At 37.5% G+C, this 19,373-nt stretch overlaps 6 protein-coding genes across 6 annotated transcripts; 3 read left to right on the plus strand and 3 right to left on the minus strand.

Annotated features, from left to right (window-relative positions):
* Positions 1-5: 5 nt before the first annotated feature.
* On the minus strand, positions 6-465 carry MONOS_6805 (uncharacterized protein). The gene is made up of 2 exons (XM_067877069.1): positions 340-465; positions 6-285 (listed from the first exon to the last, which is right to left on the minus strand). Exons 1-2 carry the CDS (start codon positions 454-456, stop codon positions 163-165), a joined length of 240 nt encoding a protein of 79 aa, XP_067728844.1. The 5' UTR covers positions 457-465; the 3' UTR covers positions 6-162.
* Positions 466-469: 4 nt separating this feature from the next.
* MONOS_6804 (uncharacterized protein) lies at positions 470-1,358 on the plus strand. Its single transcript, XM_067877068.1, has 4 exons — positions 470-692; positions 740-841; positions 890-977; positions 1,039-1,358. The coding sequence occupies exons 1-4, from the start codon at positions 507-509 to the stop codon at positions 1,212-1,214; spliced, it is 552 nt and encodes a 183-aa protein (XP_067728845.1). The 5' UTR covers positions 470-506; the 3' UTR covers positions 1,215-1,358.
* A 13-nt stretch (positions 1,359-1,371) lies between these two features.
* Positions 1,372-3,349, minus strand: MONOS_6803 (uncharacterized protein; the record flags this gene model as incomplete). Its single annotated transcript, XM_067877067.1, has 3 exons — positions 1,372-3,038; positions 3,101-3,231; positions 3,288-3,349. 3 exons carry the CDS (start codon positions 3,347-3,349, stop codon positions 1,372-1,374), a joined length of 1,860 nt encoding a protein of 619 aa, XP_067728846.1.
* A 241-nt stretch (positions 3,350-3,590) lies between these two features.
* On the plus strand, positions 3,591-12,269 carry MONOS_6802 (putative Tat-binding 7; the record flags this gene model as incomplete). Its single annotated transcript, XM_067877066.1, has 1 exon — positions 3,591-12,269. The coding sequence occupies one exon, from the start codon at positions 3,591-3,593 to the stop codon at positions 11,949-11,951; it is 8,361 nt and encodes a 2,786-aa protein (XP_067728847.1). The 3' UTR covers positions 11,952-12,269.
* A 290-nt stretch (positions 12,270-12,559) lies between these two features.
* On the minus strand, positions 12,560-14,463 carry MONOS_6801 (uncharacterized protein; the record flags this gene model as incomplete). The annotated part of the gene is made up of 3 exons (XM_067877065.1): positions 12,560-12,923; positions 13,416-13,871; positions 13,970-14,463. 3 exons carry the CDS (start codon positions 14,461-14,463, stop codon positions 12,560-12,562), a joined length of 1,314 nt encoding a protein of 437 aa, XP_067728848.1.
* Positions 14,464-16,522: 2,059 nt separating this feature from the next.
* On the plus strand, positions 16,523-18,233 carry MONOS_6800 (uncharacterized protein). The gene is made up of 4 exons (XM_067877064.1): positions 16,523-16,609; positions 16,725-16,759; positions 16,818-17,320; positions 17,392-18,233. Exons 2-4 carry the CDS (start codon positions 16,726-16,728, stop codon positions 18,154-18,156), a joined length of 1,302 nt encoding a protein of 433 aa, XP_067728849.1. The 5' UTR covers positions 16,523-16,609; position 16,725; the 3' UTR covers positions 18,157-18,233.
* The last annotated feature ends 1,140 nt before the right edge of the window (positions 18,234-19,373 follow it).

Here is a 19,373-nt window from a genome sequence, read left to right on the forward strand (position 1 = left end):
CATTTTTGTAAGAATGGAGCCAGAAAAACTTATTTCTTGAAATTTAAGCAAGCTAAAAAAGTAAACACTGAAAACTTGAACATAAATTGGATCAACTAAAAAGTATTAAAATGAATTGTAATGCTAGAATTCTGATGAAATGAAGAATTGAATGAGATGTAATTAAAATTCGATGTTTGAGGAGTCAACTTGAAATGCTTTCTTATCATTCTCTGTTAGGCATTCATGAAACGATAGTACTACATCCATAAGAGAATCTTGAAGCTTTGGATTTTCAGTGAGTTCCTTCAAAAACACATAGTTATGAAAAATTTGAAATATTCATCTTGAAGTTCATACTTGTGTAAATTCTTTTGGAAATCCGAAATCACTGACAACGTTTTTCACAAATTCTCTTTCACGATCGGTCATTTGTATTTTTGTATCATATGAAGATGAAGATTTTGGCGTTGACATTTTTCCAGTGGTTATGATCAATCTTCACAAAGAAATTAAAAGCTATTTCAATGCTATTAAGCATTTTTCTCGGAATCTTTCATTTTACATTCTCTGCAGAAGTGATTGAATTGTTGCCAGACAAACCACTACGCAATTTATCAATTGCAATTATGGAGGATTCTGCGTTATTTTTTCGCGTGAAAAATCCAGAAAGCAAACGTTGTTATGAATTTTATCCATCATGGCCAGCAGGAGTTTGTTGCATCATACTTTGTTTTATTGTTTTAAAGAGTGCTTATAGTTTCCAGCGGACTTTTTTGGTTTATTTGTGGAAAAACCTGAAATTCAAGCTAAGTTTGGGGTTAATCATGATGACGACAGATTTTTATGGTGCGAAGGAAACGTTTGAGCTATTTTTACCGTTCTAATTTTGTTTCTGAACTTTTTAAAGCCCTCAAATATTCTTATGCTTCGGGCAAAACCAAATGCAGGAGAGTACGGAGCAGATGGAACAAATTCAACTGTTCCTTTTTGCATGAGTATGGAATTGTTTTATTTTTTAAGTGGGTACTTGGGGCTATAATTGCATTTTCATTTCAGCGGCCAGGTCACAGATCATGGGCACAACCATTCCTGTTTTGCTAATAAAAACTGTTGTTGGCGCAATCTTAATGGCAATTCTCGCTTTTGCATTTGCCTATTTCATTGCGTGCACCCCCAAAGGCACTCAATTTTTAAAAGGAATTGTTGGACAAACACCGCCAAAGCAAGATTGAAAATATTTACTAATTTATCTCGTTTTAACTCAATGCTAATTCTTTAAAAAGTTATCCAAACGTAAAATTACACATCTCTTTTTCATTTCACAACATTTTAATTGAATTTTTATTTTGTATTGACATTATTTATGTTTAAAAAAAATAGCGATTAGATTCAATGCTTTTGATGAGATGAATATTTTGGCTTCGGCATTTTGCTCGTGAACTGACTTAGTGGTTGAATATTCTTTTTAATCATCCATGACGCTGTGTGGGACGAGCGAGCTGGAGGCTTCAGCGCTGAAATTGGGCTTGCAAATGGAGAAAGAGTCGAAGGTGAATGAACTGAAGGCTTTTGGAGCTTCGATTGATGGAATGTGTGTGGCTGGTTGAGAGGTGTAGCTGTTGGGGATTCAATCGAATGAATGGAAGAAGAAGAGGAGGAGGAAGATGAATATGAAGAAGGCTGCAATGTGTCTTGTGTTGAGCTGTTCTGCTGCAAACTTGGATCAGAAAATGATTGCATCAAATGCAATCTGGTTGGTTCAGGTGTTGACAATGAAGAAGAAGTCGAGCGATGAATGACAACATTTGGTTCTGTTGGACTTGCATGTGAAATGCGAGAAGCAGAAGACGACTGCGAAAGAGGAGAAGAAAATGGATGGAAAGCAGAAGTTGGAGAAGTGTAACGTGCTGAAGGAGAAGGAATCCGAGATGAAGAAGGAATGACAAAGGAAGGCGGTGATGCCGATAAACGCTTGGAAGAAGTAGGATTTCTGGTGAGCGAAGGGATTCTTGATTGATTGCTTGCTGATCCAGTCAAAGCCCCAGCTGATTCCACATGATAGCGAGGTTGATAGAGCTTCGAAATAGAAGAAGGAGAAGGTGATGTTTTAATATTTGATGAAGGATTTTGATGGGATGAAGAGCGAATCAGTTGAGAAGAACGAACAATGTGACTGTTTGATGGAGATGGAGTCAGATTTAGCAATTGATTGTGCACAGGACTCGTGCCAATAGTACTTTCAGAGATTGGAGAAATTGAGGAAGAAGCAGAAGAAGATGCTGGCTCTGAAGTTTGCAATGACACAGCTGATGAAGAGAATGAAGGAGGAAGTGAAGTGTCGGAAGTGATTGTTGACGATGATGTGATTGATTCAGGTTGAATGACATCCATTTGAGCATTCGTAACAGATTCTGCCGAAGTGCTTGGTTGTTGCATTGAAGAAGAAAAGGGGAAAGTTTGCTGCTCAATTTGATTTTGAATCAAATTTGAGGGGTTTGGTTCAATGTCCATTTCAATCGATTCCTTTTGAACTGTCCCTTCAGCAGTTGGTAAAGAAATTGGTGGAGATTTTGGATGTTCTGAAGCAAATGGAGAAATATTTGCGGAAGTCTCATCTTCCACCTCAATTTTTTGTGATAGAGATGTGTGATTTTTGCTTATGTCTTTATCAATCTGTTGTTGAAATTGTGAAATCTGAATTAGAGGAGTTGTTGTTATCGATGATTGAGGAGAAAAAAAGTGAAAATCGCTTGACATTTTCTTAATATTATATGACGGAGTTTGATAATTATTTTCGCGAATATTTTTGCTCATTGAAGCTTGATGTAGTGGAGTAAATTGATTTTCAACAGAATAATTTCGAATTGGATCAGAATTTTCCATATGATATTCCGACGAAATTTGAGCATTCAATTGCTCAAAATTATCGTTATGCTGCTCATTGGGAGAACTATTTTCTTCGATATCCATTTCTTCCACCGAAGATAAATATTCCAAAGGAACAAGATATTCTTCCTCGTCTCCGGGATCATCTGGATATTTTGAAACAAGTTTTTCTATAATATATATAAATACGTGGACAACAATAAGTTTATAAAAATTAAAATGCTCACGAAACCGATTAACTGTTGATTTGACCAATCCCGCTGTGAATTTCTCATTATCTTTTCTTGAACAAATTTCCTGGATGAAACGCTCAAATCGTACAATTCTTGCGATTTAACAATAATTTCTTTTGTTTCGTTTAGGCTAAAATAATTTGAAAAATTAATAAATTTTAAAATTTGAATATTTTTTACTCATACAAAGATCTTCCAGTGGCAACATATATAGGTTGCGTAAATGAATACAAAATATCAGAGTTCATAAATTGTATTAATTTTTTATTGAATATCTTTTGTGAAACAATATTTTCCTTCTTTTTGTTTAAGTATCAGGATTATTATGGTGAGAAAAAATAAGTAAGGGCGAATCCTTTCCCTTCAAATCTATTTCTAATTTTATTTTTTCAAAAGCAAGGTATTGTGCATCTTAACATTGTTATAATATGTGATAAATTATCAATATTTATATATATTTGATAATATTCCTCATTTCTTTGTGTTTAGATGCCAAAAGCAAAACAAAAAAGAATTGTCATAAGTCGGAAAAAAGGAGTGCTCGAGCAATTACTTCAAAAAGAAGAATTGGAAACAAGTAAAGGTGATGCAATGATGCAGGGAAATGATGTTTCTGAGGAAGAATTTCCCGAGTACGAAGATAGTTCTGAAATGTCTTCTGTTGTTTCTGATAGTTCTTTATTTGAAAAGAGTCCGTCTAAATCAAATTCAGAACAAGAACATCCATCAATGTTAAAGGATGAAGAAAGCAAAGAAATTCAAACGAGAAAATTGTCAATGAAAAATGGATTATTAGAAAGGAACTCTTCAAACTCAAATGATTCTGATCATGATGATGAACATAATGGCTCGAGTCAATCAGACGACTTTCTTTCTGCTGTTGAAGAGAATAATCCTGAAGAACAAAATTCTTTATCCTCGGAAACTTTACCAGTCGATAAGAAAGTGATTGATATTGAAAATGAGGAGGTTTCCGAGACTGATGCTCCAACAACTTCTCCTGTGCTTTCATCGCCTTATTTGACCGTTGGCAGACTAGACTCTTTTTTGGATCCTCCACTTGTCAAGCGCCTCGGAGGAGCTAGACTTAGAATTCAGTTGAAGAAAACAAACAGAACAGCATTTAGAAACAGATTGGTTCAAAAAACAGAAGAGGATTCTAACATTGAAAGAGAAGAAGAAGAAAAGAAAGAAGAAGAACCTAAAGAAGAGAACGAAGAGGAGGTTGAAGAGGGAAATGAAATAAATACTTCAAAAGTAACTTCTACGAACGAAGATGAAGATGAAGAAGATGAAAAAGAAGAGGAAGAAAGAGAAGAAAAGGAAAAAGAGGAAGAAGAGGGAGATCTACAATCTAATGAAACAGCGCAACACTCTGAAAGCGAAGCAGAAGCAGCGGCAGAAGCAGAAGAATCAGAAGAAGAAGAGAAAAATGAAATCGAAGAAAATACAAGTGCATCAGAAGAATATGACAACCATGGCCATTTGCATCGCCGGATGAACCTGCGCAAGCGAGGAAGAGAATTCCGCTCTTTTTTGAGCGACATCGCACACAATGCATCATTCGAAGATGAAGACGAGATGCTTGGAGCAGCAACAACCACGCCAAAAAGAAAGAGGAGGTCGTTTTTTCAGAGAAACCCTGATTTTCAGGAGGATATAAGTGATCAAGATGAGCAAGAAGAACAAGACGAGCAAGAAGATCTGCAAAGGCAAGCAAACCGTTCAAAATACACGCTCCGTTCAGCAGCCCCTAAATCATATCATTCGTATTCCCACACTCGTTCACGTTCTCCTTCTTCACCTTCATCTTCTTTTACCTCTTTTTCATCTGCTTCCCCTTCGAGATATTCCTCCCGCTCTTCAACAAGAGCCAACACTTCTCCTTCGTCTAAGACATCTCCATTCACAAAAAGGAACCTGAGGTCACATCAAAACACATTCGAGCAACGTTATCCTTCTCGCCGTCATGTGCCAACGCAACATTATTCACCTAACAGCGAGGAAGAAAGAAAACAGCCACGAAATTCGAGTGCAAAAGTGTATGAGACAAGAAGGAGAGGACATTTTTCGTCATCAGAAAACGAAGAGAACGAGGAAAATGAGGAAAATGAAGAGAATGGAGGAGAGAGAAGAGGAGGATATCAGCTGAGAGAAAGACCTCCGAAGCTGTTTGATTTGGGCGAAGTGTTCAGACACGAAGGCAACTGGAGAAGCGACAAAAGCCCCAAAAAAGAAAGAAGAAATTTACGTTCTGAGAAAAGAGAAGAGAGAGAAGAAAGAGGAGAAAGAGGAGAAAGAGAAGAAGGGGCAGAAGAGGAAGGAAGAAGGCCAAGCAGAATGGCAATGGAAGAGGCGATGATAAGAATGAGGCTGCAAGAAGAAGATGATGAGATTGAAGAAAATGAAGAAAATGAAGAAGATATGAAGAGAGAGAAAGGAAGAAGCAGAAGAAGAAAATCGAGCGGAAGAGGAGAAGAAGATGCAGAAGAAGAAGAAGATGATGAAGCGAATTCAAACAGAAGTGGAAGAAGAAGAAGAGGAAGAAGAGGAAAGAGAAGAAGAAGTTGCGAAAGCGATGAATCAGATGCAGAAGATGAAGATGAAGACGATGATGACGAAGTTGGGAAAGGAAATGACAAAGACGGAAGTTATGAACTGAGTCGTGAAGATGAAGGAGACGAAGAAGAAGAGGAGGAGGAAGGCAGCTCAGGAGCAAGCGGAACAGAATTCACATCTGAAGAAGAAAGAATGATGATGAAAAAGAAGAACACACATGTGTATCCATTCAGAGATAGAAGTGGAATCTCAAAAACTGGAGGAGCAAACCAGTCAATGAATGGGATAACGAATTCATCATCTTCTTCCTCTTCCTCTTCCTCCTCTTATTCTTCAATGTTGAGGAAAAAATCATCCACTTCTTCTTCTTCTAATTATGTTCCCAGGCCACCAGAACTTCGCAACTCCTCATCGAATTCGCACCGATCATCCAGAAACAAACGCCTTCGCCATCAAAACCATCGGCGATTCAACGAAGAAGAAGAAGACGATGATGATGAAGATGATGATGAAAACTCGAACAATGAGCATAGTCATAAGCGAAAGCATCATCGTCATCGTCATCATCATCATAGAAACAGTTCAGATAATTCTTCTGATTCAAACAACGGCTCAAACAGAAACAGCTCTTCGGACTCTTCTTCCAGCCCACCAAATAGCAGCAGCAGCGACTCTCATCGTTCTCATTCACACTCACATTCATCGTCTTCTGAACAATCCTCTCACAAACATCACCACAAACACCATCAAAACAGCAAGCACAACACATCTTCCTCTCATCCTTCTTCTTCCTCTTCTTCTTCTTCTTCCTCCAAAAACAAGCGAGCTGACATCCACCCTGTCCGCATCGACTCCTCCATCACCTTCGACAGCGTCGGCGGCCTCTCCCACGTGATAGCCTCGCTTCACGAGATGGTCATTCTTCCTCTCCTTTTCCCTGGCCTGTTCACGCGCTTCCAGACACACCCGCCGCGAGGCGTGCTTTTGACTGGGCCGCCGGGGACAGGAAAGACGCTGACTGTGAGGGCATTGGCGTCTGCTTGCAACAATGCGTTTGGGTTTGCAGATGAGAAAGAGCTGAGGAGGAGAAGGAGGAAGAAGAGGAGGGAGGAAGAGGAGAAGGAAAGAAGGAGAGCGGAAGAAGAGGAAGAAGAAAAGAGGAAGAAGAAGGAAGAAGAGGAAAATGCAATGAATGAAAAGAATGTTGAAGCAAATTTATCAAAAACACCAGAAAAAGAGCAAAATGATGATAAAGAAGACATGACAACACAAAAGAAGGATAAAAAGCCTGCCGGCAAAAAGTCATCAAAAGGAAGGAAAAGCAAAATAATGAAAGCGCTTGAGAGGGAAAATGACAGAGCGAAAGAATCTTTCTCACTTCATTCAAAGCCGTTCCTTCATCCACACACACATCTTCCTACTTATTCTCTGATGGAGCCTTATTGTTCTCGAGCCATTGAAAAGTATTCAAAAACACATCATTTATCATCATCATCATCACATTCACATTCACAACATTCTTCTTCTTCTTCTTCTTCTTCTTTTATTTCCTCCTCCTTTTCCTCCTCTTCTTCATCCTCTCGTCCCATTCGCCCAATCTCCTTCTTCATGCGGAAAGGCGCCGATATCCTCTCCAAGTGGGTGGGCGAGACAGAACAGCAGCTGCGTCTTTTGTTTGAGGAAGCCAAACGCCAAGCTCCTTCCATCATCTTCTTCGACGAGCTCGACGGCCTTGCCCCTGTCCGCTCCTCCCGCCAAGACCACATCCACTCGTCAATTGTAGCCACACTGCTTTCTTTGATGGATGGATTGGACGATCGAGGCGCTGTTGTCGTGATTGCTGCCACCAACCGGCCAGACGCCATCGACCCCGCCCTCCGCAGGCCCGGCCGGTTTGACAGGGAGTTCCGCTTTACGCTCCCTTCAGAGGCAGAGCGGGTGGAGATTCTGAAGATCCACACGAAGGGGTGGAAGCCGCACAGGCCAAGCAGTTCTCTCCTGAGAGCAGTGGCAGCACGGACAGGCGGATGGGCAGGTGCTGATCTGCAGGCGTTGTGTGCGGAGACTCTGTTGAGAGCACTGAGGAGGACGCATCCGCATCTGTATGATTTCAGAGAGATGAGGAGAATGAAGGAGAAGGAGGAAGAGGAGAAGGGGAAGGTGGAGGAGGAGAAAGGAAGGAGGAAGATGGAGCATATAGAAGAGAAAATGGAGATGAATGAAGAAAAAGTTGGAGAAGAAATGAAAGAAGAAACAAAAAGGCATACTCAAATAAACAGAGCAAATGAAAACGCAAGTGATTCTGCCTCACCAACAGAAGATGGACAACAAAATGAAATACCTCGTCCACTCTCTTCCTCTCATTCCGAAGTTGAGCATTCTTCTTCTTCTTCTTCTTCTTCTTTGAGTCTCTTTTCAGTTTCCCCTCAACCAACAGCTAAGCAATCATCATCTTCCCTTTTTTCTTCTTCTCTGTCTCCTTCAAGATCATCCACACCTTCTTCTTTCGATTCTATCTCTTCCACAATGCAATCCTTATCAACACCAACAAAAATACCAAACAGCATTCACCCAACAAAAACACCTTCTCCAAGCAACAAATGCCAAAATCGCTTCATCAACAGCAAAAGCAGCAATAACAGCAAGCACCCGTCTGATTCTTCTCCTTTCTCTTTTCTTTTGGATTCCTCTCTGATCATCCCCACGCTTTCTGACTTCGAAGAGGCCATTTCTGACATCGTCCCTTCCTCTCAGCGCTCTTCAATGAACATCGCACATCCAATCTCTCCTCTTCTCTTTCCTCTTCTCTCTGAAAATATCGCTTCTCTGTCTGAACTCCTCAAAATCACACTGCCTTCTCAAATGCAGTCAAGTAATCTGCTCAGCAACTTGTCAATAACCTCAAATTCTCCTTCGCCTTCTCCTTCGCCTTCACCTTCTCCGTTGTTTTCTTCCTCCTCCTCCTCCACTTCCTCTTCTCCTCCTCCTCATATCACTTATCAAACCTTGATTTATTCTAATACTTCAGCAACACTTTCAACCAGATCACTTTCTCCACATTCTCCTCCTCCGCATTCTCCTGCCAATTCTCTTCAGCCATTTCAACCTCTTCCTCGTTTCGACCTTTCATCGCTAACTTCCTTCTCGTCGCTTCTCTTTTCAAAACCTTCTGTTTCTTCTGATAGAAACACACTTCAACAAGGAAATGCTTCTTTCGATGCTTCAACAATACAACCATCCTCTTCTTCTTTTGACACATCTTCTTCTTCCACCTCCTCTTCTCAATCGTCCTCTCCCTTCCATTTCCATCTTCCCCAGCCGCATCCTCCTCACCCACTTGACTTCTCCTTCTTCCCTCTTCCTCCTCCTTCCTCTTCTCTTCTGTCTCCGTCGTGTGTCCTCCTCTGCGGCAGCCCGCAAAACGGGCAGAACGAACTGAGCAGCCATCTCTTGCACCTCCTCAGCGAAGAACGCACAATCCACAGCGCATCCCTCATCGCCCTCACAAATACGGATCAGTCACTTTCTGCTTCTGCTTCTTCCTCTTCCTCCTCCTCATCTGGTGGAGAAGGCAACCGATCAGCAGAGGAAGGGCTGAGTAAGATTCTTCTGCTGTGTGAGAGAGAGTTTCCGAGTGTGCTGCATATTCCGCGCATTGAGCTGTGGTGGGCGAATGCGACAGATGCGATGAAGGCGATGCTCATCCAGGCGATCAACAGCACCTGCCACGAAGAGGCAGAAGTGAAGAGGAGGAACAAGATGTCTTCATTGTGGGAGAACAGAAAAAAGGGAGGGAATGAAGCGAAACGCAAAAGAAATGAGCAACAAACTGATGATAGAACGCAAATACAGTCGAAATCGCCTTTTGATTCGCAGAAAAAGCGAAAGAGGGTACCCAAAATATTATTTCTCTTCACATCTGACTGTCTTCCAGAGGAGCTGCCGAATGCAGTTGTTAATCTTTTGTCCTCGACTTCGATGTTTCCTTCATCAAAGGTGGCATCTTTGACAGGAACAGCCTCGAAAAAGAAGCAGCTTTTGATGAACTTCACCTCTGCTTTCTCAGCATCTGGCACGCATATTCCTGCTGCTTTATCTCCACCTTTTTCTTCTTCTTCCTCTTCTTCTTCTTCCGCTTCTTCTTCTTCCGCTTCTTCTTCACTTTCTTCAGTTGTTGCTCCATCCACTTCAACATCTGCAACGCCAATAACATCATCTTCTTCATTTCCATCTTCTCCTTCTCATTCTCCTTCTCCAACTTCTTCTCCTTTCACATCATCCAAATCGATTTCGTGCACTCTGTTTAATCTGACTGCTGTTGTTGTTCTGTCGCCTCCTTCTTCTGATTCACTTGAGCACTTCTTCTTTGGCCTCATCATCAAAACACTTGAATCACTTGTCGCCAGAAACTCTGTGAAAATCATGTTGGACGAAGAAATGGAGTGTTTAGAGGGAATAAAAGGAAACAATGCAGCGAATAAAGTCGCATCTTATAGCAATTCTTTGGATGCTGCCCAGCACAAAGCAATATTTGATTCGGTGTTCCGTTCAGAATCAGTGGAAAAAGAAAGCAGTAAAGCGGAAATGGAAGATGACGATGAAGAAATGTCTTCTTTATCTTCTGCTTCTGCTTCTTTTTCCACTTCATCATCATCTTCTTCATCTTCATCTTCATCTTCTTCATCCTCCTCATCTTCTTCTGGATGCTCCTCAGCCTCTTCGTATTTCATGCACAGTGCAGTTGTGAAGGAGGCATCGTATCTTCGCGAGCTGCGCATTCTTCTCCACACAGCCGTCTCAAAGGCCATCCGCAGCAACAGACTGAAAAACTTCGATGCGCAGGCATCGGAGATATTCTGGTACAAGAGCGAGAGAGAAGCAGAAGAAGAGGCTGAGAGGGAGAAGGAGAAAGTTAGAGAGGAAGAAAGAGAGAGGAGGAGAAGCGAAATGAGCCTGTCAAAATACACTTCTCCATCACGTGACAACCGCAGCAGCAAGAAAGGGAAGAAGAGGTCGCTTAGAAATTCGTCTGGTTCTGAAGCTCTTTTGGAGGCTAATGACTTAGTTGACAACCAAACACAAATGGACTCTTCTTCTTCTAATCAAGAACAACAGCAAAGCAACGAAGGAATGCAAAGCACAGAACAAAATGACAACGCTTCTGCATCTTCGCTTTCGTATTCCATCACAAATGTTGAAGTTCCTGAATCATCTTCGATGCCATCTTCTTTTATGCACAATCCATACGGTTATTCTCTTCAGTTGTCTACCTCCTCCTCCTCTTCTTCTTCTCTTGATTCATCCTCACAACAAGCCCCCAGCTCTCATCGTCCTCCTCTTCTTCTCCAAGAGCTGATGGAAGCAATTGACGACAACCGCTTTTTGGATGTCCCCTCTTTCATTGCAGCTGTCTACACCATTCGCACTGCTGTTGACTCAGTTGCACGTGGAATATCCCTTCCATTTGTTCAGTATCCTTCTGATGCAGCTGACAGAGCGAGGCAAAAGAGCGATGCACGCAATTTCTTATGGAAAGCATCAGATTTGGTGGATTTCTTTGAGAACGAGGCGGAGCTGTTCAACCAGAAAGTGGTGAAGAAGTGTGCGTTGTATCAGAGGAGGAGAGCAACACGGGTGGAAAGACAGAAGCAGAGGGAGGTCAGAAGAATTGAGAGAAAGAAAGAGAAGGAAGAGAGGAGAAAAGAGAGGGCCATTCAAAGGAAAGTGCGTGAAGAAGAAAAGAAGAAAGCGAAGTTGGAGACGAAGGAGATGAAAAGAAAGGAAAAAATTGCAAGCCGATTTCGAAGACTACACAATCGCTTGCTGAGCAGTTTGTCTGCAAATTCAGAAATAAGCATTCCGACAGAAAAAGAGCTGGGGTTTGAGATTCCATCGTTTCTTCTCTCTTTTGCTGCACTTTTCAGCTCAGCTGCGAAAAGATGGAGTGAATTGCTTTCTCCGTTGCATTTGTCGTTCTCAGCTGTTGTGCGAATCGGAAGGGCAGCGGCAGACGATGCAGAAGCAGCAATTTCAGAGTGGATTGGCCAGCAGACATCATCTGAGACTTACGGAAGAAGTGCGAATGAGATGAAAATTGAAGATGCAAGTGATAATGAAACAAGAATGAGAACAGAAAATGCAAGTTTTGTTGGAAATAGCATTGCGAGTGGTAGGCAATGTGAATTGAATAGCAAAGAGGAGAATTCAAAATCTGTTCCGATTGCGTTTGTTGCCCATTTAGCTGCCATTCAAATGGATAGGTTTATCAGAGAATCTTTGTCATTTCGATGAATAATGAAAATGTTGCGAAATGATGCAAAATGAAGAAAATTTCTTTGACATATTTGATCATTCATTTTAATAAAATTTTAGATTTTTGCAATTATTTTGTGGTGATTTCTCTTTTTGGAAATTTTAATAACATAATTATCTGTTTCAGTTAATATTTTTCACCAAAATGAAATTTAATTCATTATATCTTCAGGTCTCTTGTACAAATTATTTCATTTTTATGTTTACCATTTATTTTCTCTTTATCTTTTTTATAAACTTTTTTCCCAGATTTTTTGATTTTTAACAAAAATAAAACGTTATTTTTGACTTATTGTACCAATTTGAGCAAACTTGGGGATGGGAAGTGAAAAATGTTCAATTTCATGAAAAAACACAATGAAATAGAGGTGATGGAGGGGAAAAAAGTGATTCAAATAACATCAAAAAGTTTTGCAAATAAAAACAGCATTCCTTTAGAAATGCTAATTTAATACAAAATTTTTTGAATAAAAACATTTTTGACTTGAATTATCATCATCAACAATTCAGCTCAAAGCATCTTTTCCTTAAATCTCCTATTTTTTCTTCTCTCTTTCAAATTTCTCTAAACTAAAATTACCTTCCATTCACAAACTCATTGCGTCTTCTCTTCCACCCAACACAATCTGTGTCAAATGAAATTCTCCTTTTGTTTGGTCTCTCTTCAGCAGCTGCCTCTCATTCAGCGTTTTTCTCTCTATCTGAACAGAATCTGTGTGATCGTCTAGACTCATCATTGGAAAACACGAAAATGGCATGGCTTCTTCTGGTGAGTACATTTCTTGTTCATCTGCTACCACTTCTGCTTCTTTCAAACTTGATTCATCTTCATCACAACTGTCATTTGTGTATTTTTCAAAATTCTGTTCTTTTTTCTCGTCTTCTGTTGATATTCTTTGAGAATGTGGCATTTTTTCATTTATTGCTGCTTCTTTAAGACTTGTTTTGTCACTTATTGGTAAGCACAAACATGTCATTTTGCAATCCGACAAGTTTTGCGTATATGCAGCTGTTGAAGAAGTTGGCAACACAGAAGAAAATTCAATGTTTTGTAGAGGCTTTTCAGAAAGTGGCAAAGGAGGGGAAATTATTGTTGAAATGTGACGTGCAGAAAGTAAATCTGAATCTGGATAAGAATCTGAAGAAGAAGAAGATGAAGAAGAGGAGGAGGAGGAGGAGGAGGAGGAGGAGGAGGAGGAGGAAGAAGAAGAAGAAGAAGAAGAAGAAGAAGAAGAAGAAAAAGAAGAAGAAGAAGAAGAAGAAGAAGAAGAAGAAGAAGAAGAAGAAGAAGAAAAAGAAGAAGAAGAAGAAGAAGAAGAAGAAGAAGAAAAAGAAGAAGATGATGATGATGATGATGATGATGATGATGATGATGATGAAGGAGATGAAGGAGATGAAGAACGGGATGAATCATGAGGAAAAGCATGAAGTGTTTGTTGTGACGTGGAAGGCTGAAGGATTGGCTGAGAAGAAGACGAAGTGGCTGTAGCATTTAGTATTGCATTCGATGTCATTGGCAAAGGAAATGTTGAATCAGGCGAGGAAGGAGAAGACGATGTAAGCGATTGCAATTCCGATTTAGAAATTGCAGTTGGTGAAGATAAAGGAAAAGAGGATAAGTAAATTGAGGAAGAGGATGAGGAAGAGGATGAGGAGGAGGAGGATGAGGAGGAGGAGGAGGATGATGAGGAGGAGGAGGATGATGAGGAGGAGGAGGAAGAAGAAGAAGAAGAAGAAGCTGACGCCAAGGGAGCTGATTCAACCTTTTCAATTCCGTCGCTCAGGACAAAAAAAAGTACATCTCCATCTTCAACGAGGGCAACAGCCAACGAAGATGCTTCTGGAATAAGAGAGAGGAGAAAGCGGACAGCCAGCGGAGATGGGAATCCGTCTGAGGGACTGCCAAACAGATGCAAAGTCAATAAAATTCCAGGGGGAAAAAAATATCGAATTTTCATTTATAAATTATTTGTTTATTTTTTACAAAAAAGCCAAACGTTGCAATAAAGACAACAAAATCAGGCGCAATTAATTGTGGGCATGGATGAAATTTCATGTCTTTATTGTTTATTTTCCTTCCTTTTTGATCGGCATCAGATTTGTTCTGATTCAATTTGGTATCTTCGTCAATGAATACAGAGGATGATTGAAATGAAGATTGTTGTTCATTGTTGCGGGATTTTTCTTTGCTTTCGCATATTTTTGTATATTGAACCAAAGATTTTTTGAAGGTTGGCAAAGGCTTATAAACAGAAAAAGCAAAAAGCTTGTTATAATTTGAAAAGGGTTCTGGAATTGTTTCTGTAGGATCCAAATAAAACCTGAAAACAAAATGCCCTGAATCGCGAAGATAAGAATACACTATCCATTGCTGAATTGAAATGGCATTCGGCAGCGATTGATATGTGGTAAATAACTTGTTGAATGAGAAAAAATTAGTCAAGTTTTCGTCCTCTTGATGAGCAAGTGAAATGTTCGCAATTTTTAACATTCCACGTTGAATCAAGTATCTTTTAAAACAATTTTATTTCAAAGAAAAACAAATGAATGCATACAGGCTTTCTTCTTGTGAAAAAAAAATCGAAGATTGCTCTATTTCCTCAATTTTTATGACTTCTGTGCGAGCACATTCTGGAAGGTGTGAAAAGTTTATTCCGTATGACCTTGTAGCGTTTCCTTTTGGATGTTTAACTTCCACAGACAAGTGGTTAGAATAGTTGCAGAGCTTTCCAAGCATACTAAAAAAATTTTTTTGAAAATTGATTATTTCAGACCAATTCCAATTCAATGAAATTAAACTCAAAAAAGAAATCAATTCTATGTAATAATTTAAAAAACTTATCACAATGAATTTTTAAATAATCAAATTAAAAGTGGTTTTTTGTGAATTGTTCATTTATGAATTTATTCTGGAATGATCAAAAGATTAACAAAAATGAATGTTTTTTTATGTTGGAAATAAAAACTCAGTAAGTTTAAAAGATTGAAATTCTTTTTCATTCATAAGTCATGCTTTTTTGGATTGTTCTGTCAGTTCTCTTCTAAAATTGAATATGCATGTGTCTAATTTAGAGAAGGCATTGATTTATTCCATTTCAATTTGTTAAATATGTGTGAAGAGTTGCTTCTTCTGATATCTTCTTAAAGTTCTTATCCGTTGTCGTTCGCTTGGATGTTCAAAGACTTTTAAATTTGGAAAATATGTCTTGAAAGTGTTTCAAAAAAAATAATCATCATCAACGAAAAATGCAAACAAAAAAATGGAGTCACTTGAATTTTTTACTATAAACACAAAAAATGAAGCATCTTCACCAACTATAAACTTGAAAAAAAAAAATGAGTTTTTGCTGAATCTTGCAGAAAAGTTGAAAGAATGAACATGGAATGGAATTGATAGATACTGAAGCTTCTCTATTGTTGCGCGTCTCAAGCGAATCTGTATCAAACAAGCTGTTATCAATTGCAACAACTGTGCTTGTGAATGGAGTAGAAAATGTTGATTTATTGAATATGACAAATATGTGAATATGATTGAAGGAGTGTTCAAATAGAAAGACGAAATCGATTCTGATGAGGCATTGCAGCGTTGCATCACGAACACAAACATGGAAATGCTAATTCAACAAGCAAATCAACAACAAAAAGAAAATGAAATGATTGAAGAAATGTTCAAAAAGTCACAACATCATTAAAATGAGGGATTGTGGGTGTGCGATGTTGATGCGGATAACAAAGAGATCAGTAAAATGTCAAAGTTTGATGGCATCAATACAAAAGAAGTCAATGGGATGAACAAATATGATTGTTTCCCTTTTCATTCCTTTTTGCGACAATTCGCTAATCAGAAGAATTAGTTTCAGCAAAGCATCACCCTTGTTTCCTTTTCTCATCTCAGCGACAAAGTCATCTTTTCCATCTTCCTCTCTCCATTTCATTTCACCTGAAATCAAATGGATTTTCTTTTCCAAATGTGTTTGAAAAGAGTCACAAAAAAGGAGTGAGCATCAGCTTCTGCTGATAACTCCACCAAACAAAGAACTTGGCTGCCTCATTTTTGGAACTGACAAACTGCAATTTTCAATTAACGATCTCTTTCTTGATGTTTGATGTTGTTTGTGCAAGCAGTGCGTTTTGTCATGTTCCTTTTCCATCAAGCCCAATTTGGTTTTTTGATAGTCTTCATATTCTTTTGAGATGATTTGCAAACGCTTTTGTGAGCATTCTTTTGCGATTCAGCACACTCCTTGAATCATCTAGAAACAGATGCAAATAATGAAAATGTGTTCAAAAAAAAAATTAAATAATTCATGATTTTGTTCAGTGTACAAATTTTCTTAACTTCAAAGCAACGGGTCCACTCTCTTCCAAGATTTTGATTGTTCATTATTTTCATTTTGAAATACATGACTGAATTTCTGATTTGGAAATTGTTGCTTCTTGAAGCATTGCGAATCAAAAGTTGTTTTCCATTTCATGATTTTGAGTAATTATAGGTTCGATCAAAAAGAAACAAAAGATTGGCATATCTTGGCTTCCACCGCCAAGTCAAGTTTTTTCTTTGCCGTTTCCATTTCTTGACAAGTTTTTGTGTGGTGAATCAATTAGGATTAACAAAATATCCTTTTCATTTAGCAAAGGTAATTAACAATATTTGTTTATTTTTCAGCAATCTCTCTTTTTTCAACCATAAAAATTTTTATGACCTAAAATAATAATTATAATAATTCGCGGAATGATTGTTTGCAAAGATAGAATGCAAGAATTAATCCTGGTAGAGAAGTTTTCAAGTTTGAAAGCATTTCATTGTTTGATATTTTCAATTTAACATTTTTAATAACTTTTGAGAGTTGTTTAGCGAAGCAGGATTCTGTGACGAAATTAAACAGAAGCAAATAATCGAAGAAATGAACGATTTGCTTGGAAAAATGGATAAAGAAGAATTTGAATCGTCATTATCAAAAGAACTGTTCGATCAAATAAACACAATGATTGAAGAAAAGAAGATATCTGAGGGGAACGCCTTCATATTGTTAAAGGAGATTGGATATCAAAATAGCTTGAGAGTTTTCCCAAATTATAATTATAAATATTCCACGTTGAAAAAAAGATTTGATAAGATGATTTATGATGAAGAAAGGATAATTAAAGGGGGAAATGAAACGTTTATTGTTGATTTAAGTGAATGTTATCTTCTTCTACGCAATTTTTTTCAATTTTTGCCATTACAATTAGTTTCTGTTTGTGTGCCTTGCCTTCTGAAGATTGCGACGAATAAAAAAGAAAACGAAAAGACACAAAAAGAAGTGGAACTTGCTCTGATGGCTTTATGCAACGTGGGGATTTTAGTGGTATTAAGATTTTTGAATGATTTTTTAATAATTTATAATATCATTTGTTGGATGTTGAATTTTTACAATAGGAAGTCGAGAAAGACTTTCATCAAAAGGAAATTACAGAAATTATTGAATATCACCAAGAGCATCGAAATCTGACGCATCTGGCATATCAATTAGCGTGGAGCTTTTTGATAGACAGATTTTTCAGAGATGAAAGTTTGGAAGCATTGATTTCGGATAAACTTCATTTTACGAGAGAGGCAACGCAAGAACTGGAAGAGATGTCAAAGCGCGTGGATTGGAAGGCCAAAGGAAAAACGGAAGAAAACAAAAGGATGAAAGAAGTGAATATCATGTTGAAATGGATTTGTACCATTAATGTATTTTTTGTATCTTTTCAAATGTGGAAAGAGGAATATTTCGGGTTGATTGATTATTTTATCAGCCTGTGTAGATCCTCAAGGGCATATGAACAAAGAATATCTGGAAAGTGTATGGTTCTTTTTCGTAGAGCTATCGAATTGAATGATGTTAGTGTTTACGATTTGCTTAAGCGTGGAGTTTTTAAGCAAATTTCAGAAGAAATTTACTTAAAAACAATGAATGACACAACTGCACGCATGTGTTTAGAGAGCTTTTTTGATCTATCCAAAAGACTGAAAGGAATAATGACAAATGAAGTGGATGAAATGAAAAAAAAAGAGATTAAGCGAGAATTATTTGATATGCTTGAAGAAGAAGGACATGAAGATATGATCCCAAGTTTTCATGCAACAATTTCATTACGTTTCAATAAGTATCGTGTTGAATTTTCATTAAATTTCGAGGATTATTTTGTGAATGTTTGAATTAAAAGAACATTTTAATCTCAATTTTTTTTTATTAGGGATTTTTTTTAAAAAAATAAACGAAAGCATTTCATTTCTTTTTTTATCTTTTTTGTCATCAAATCCAAATAAAAGGTAGAAGAAAATAATTTTGAAAAAAATAATTAAATTTCAAAAAATATTACATATGAGATTCTTTTCAAAATCAGAATAATTCAATAGAAACTTTATAGATCGAGTTCATTATATATTTCCAAAAGCAAAAGTGAAATAAGATTTATCCGTTTTTTGTTTTCTATTTTTATTTATTTTTTTTTTTTTTTATCATGTTCATTTTTCATGAAATGAAATACATTTAGCCTTTCAATTCCAATTGAAATTCTTTCGATAAAACACAAAAATGACTATTCATTCACAAAATATTTTATTATTTCAGAAATAATAACAGATACACATCATAGAAAAAAATAAAGTCATATAGGGAGCAACAGTGAAAAAAAGCAATTCAAAAAAATTTCATCGTGAGAGAATTTATCTATTTTACTCTGATAAGTGTTCTTTTTAATATTTGGATTTTGAATTTATTTACACTTTTGTTGTGTCCATTCAGATGAACAAGAAAATCCAACAATGATCTTCATTTGGAAAATGAAGAATCAAAGTTTTTCTTTTTTTCACTCAAACTGTTCTTTTTTTAAATGATCTATATCCTTCTCTTCGAACAGTTTTCTCAAACCTTTTGTTTTTGAATCAACATTTTCAGAAAATTCAATTTCACTGTTTTTCAAGCTATTTGACGGAACGCGTTTGTCATTTAATTCCTGGACTATTTCCTCACAGAAACACACACACACACACACACACACACACACACACACACACACACACACACACACACACACACACACACACACACACAAATCGACTCAGTTTTTGCAAATTTTCTAATAAAAGTGTTCATTTCATTAATATTTGTTTATTTACTGTTTTTATATCAAAATGAAAAAATAATTTTTTTCAGTGTTTTTTTTTTTAATTCATATTCAATCTTTCCCATTGTTTGTTCAAATTTGGGGAACTTATCATTCGAAATTAATCAAAATGAGTATTTTGAAACCATAATAACTTCAAATGAGATAAATCAGTATTTGGATAAATGAAAGAAAATTAATTATATGTTTAATGTTATTATCATTAGGGACAAAATATTTGAATTCAGGCATTTTCATAGAAAAATA

This window comes from Monocercomonoides exilis, assembly GCF_001643675.1.
Source record: "Monocercomonoides exilis strain PA203 chromosome Unknown scaffold18-1597598, whole genome shotgun sequence".
NCBI classification, from domain to species: Eukaryota; Preaxostyla; order Oxymonadida; family Polymastigidae; genus Monocercomonoides; species Monocercomonoides exilis.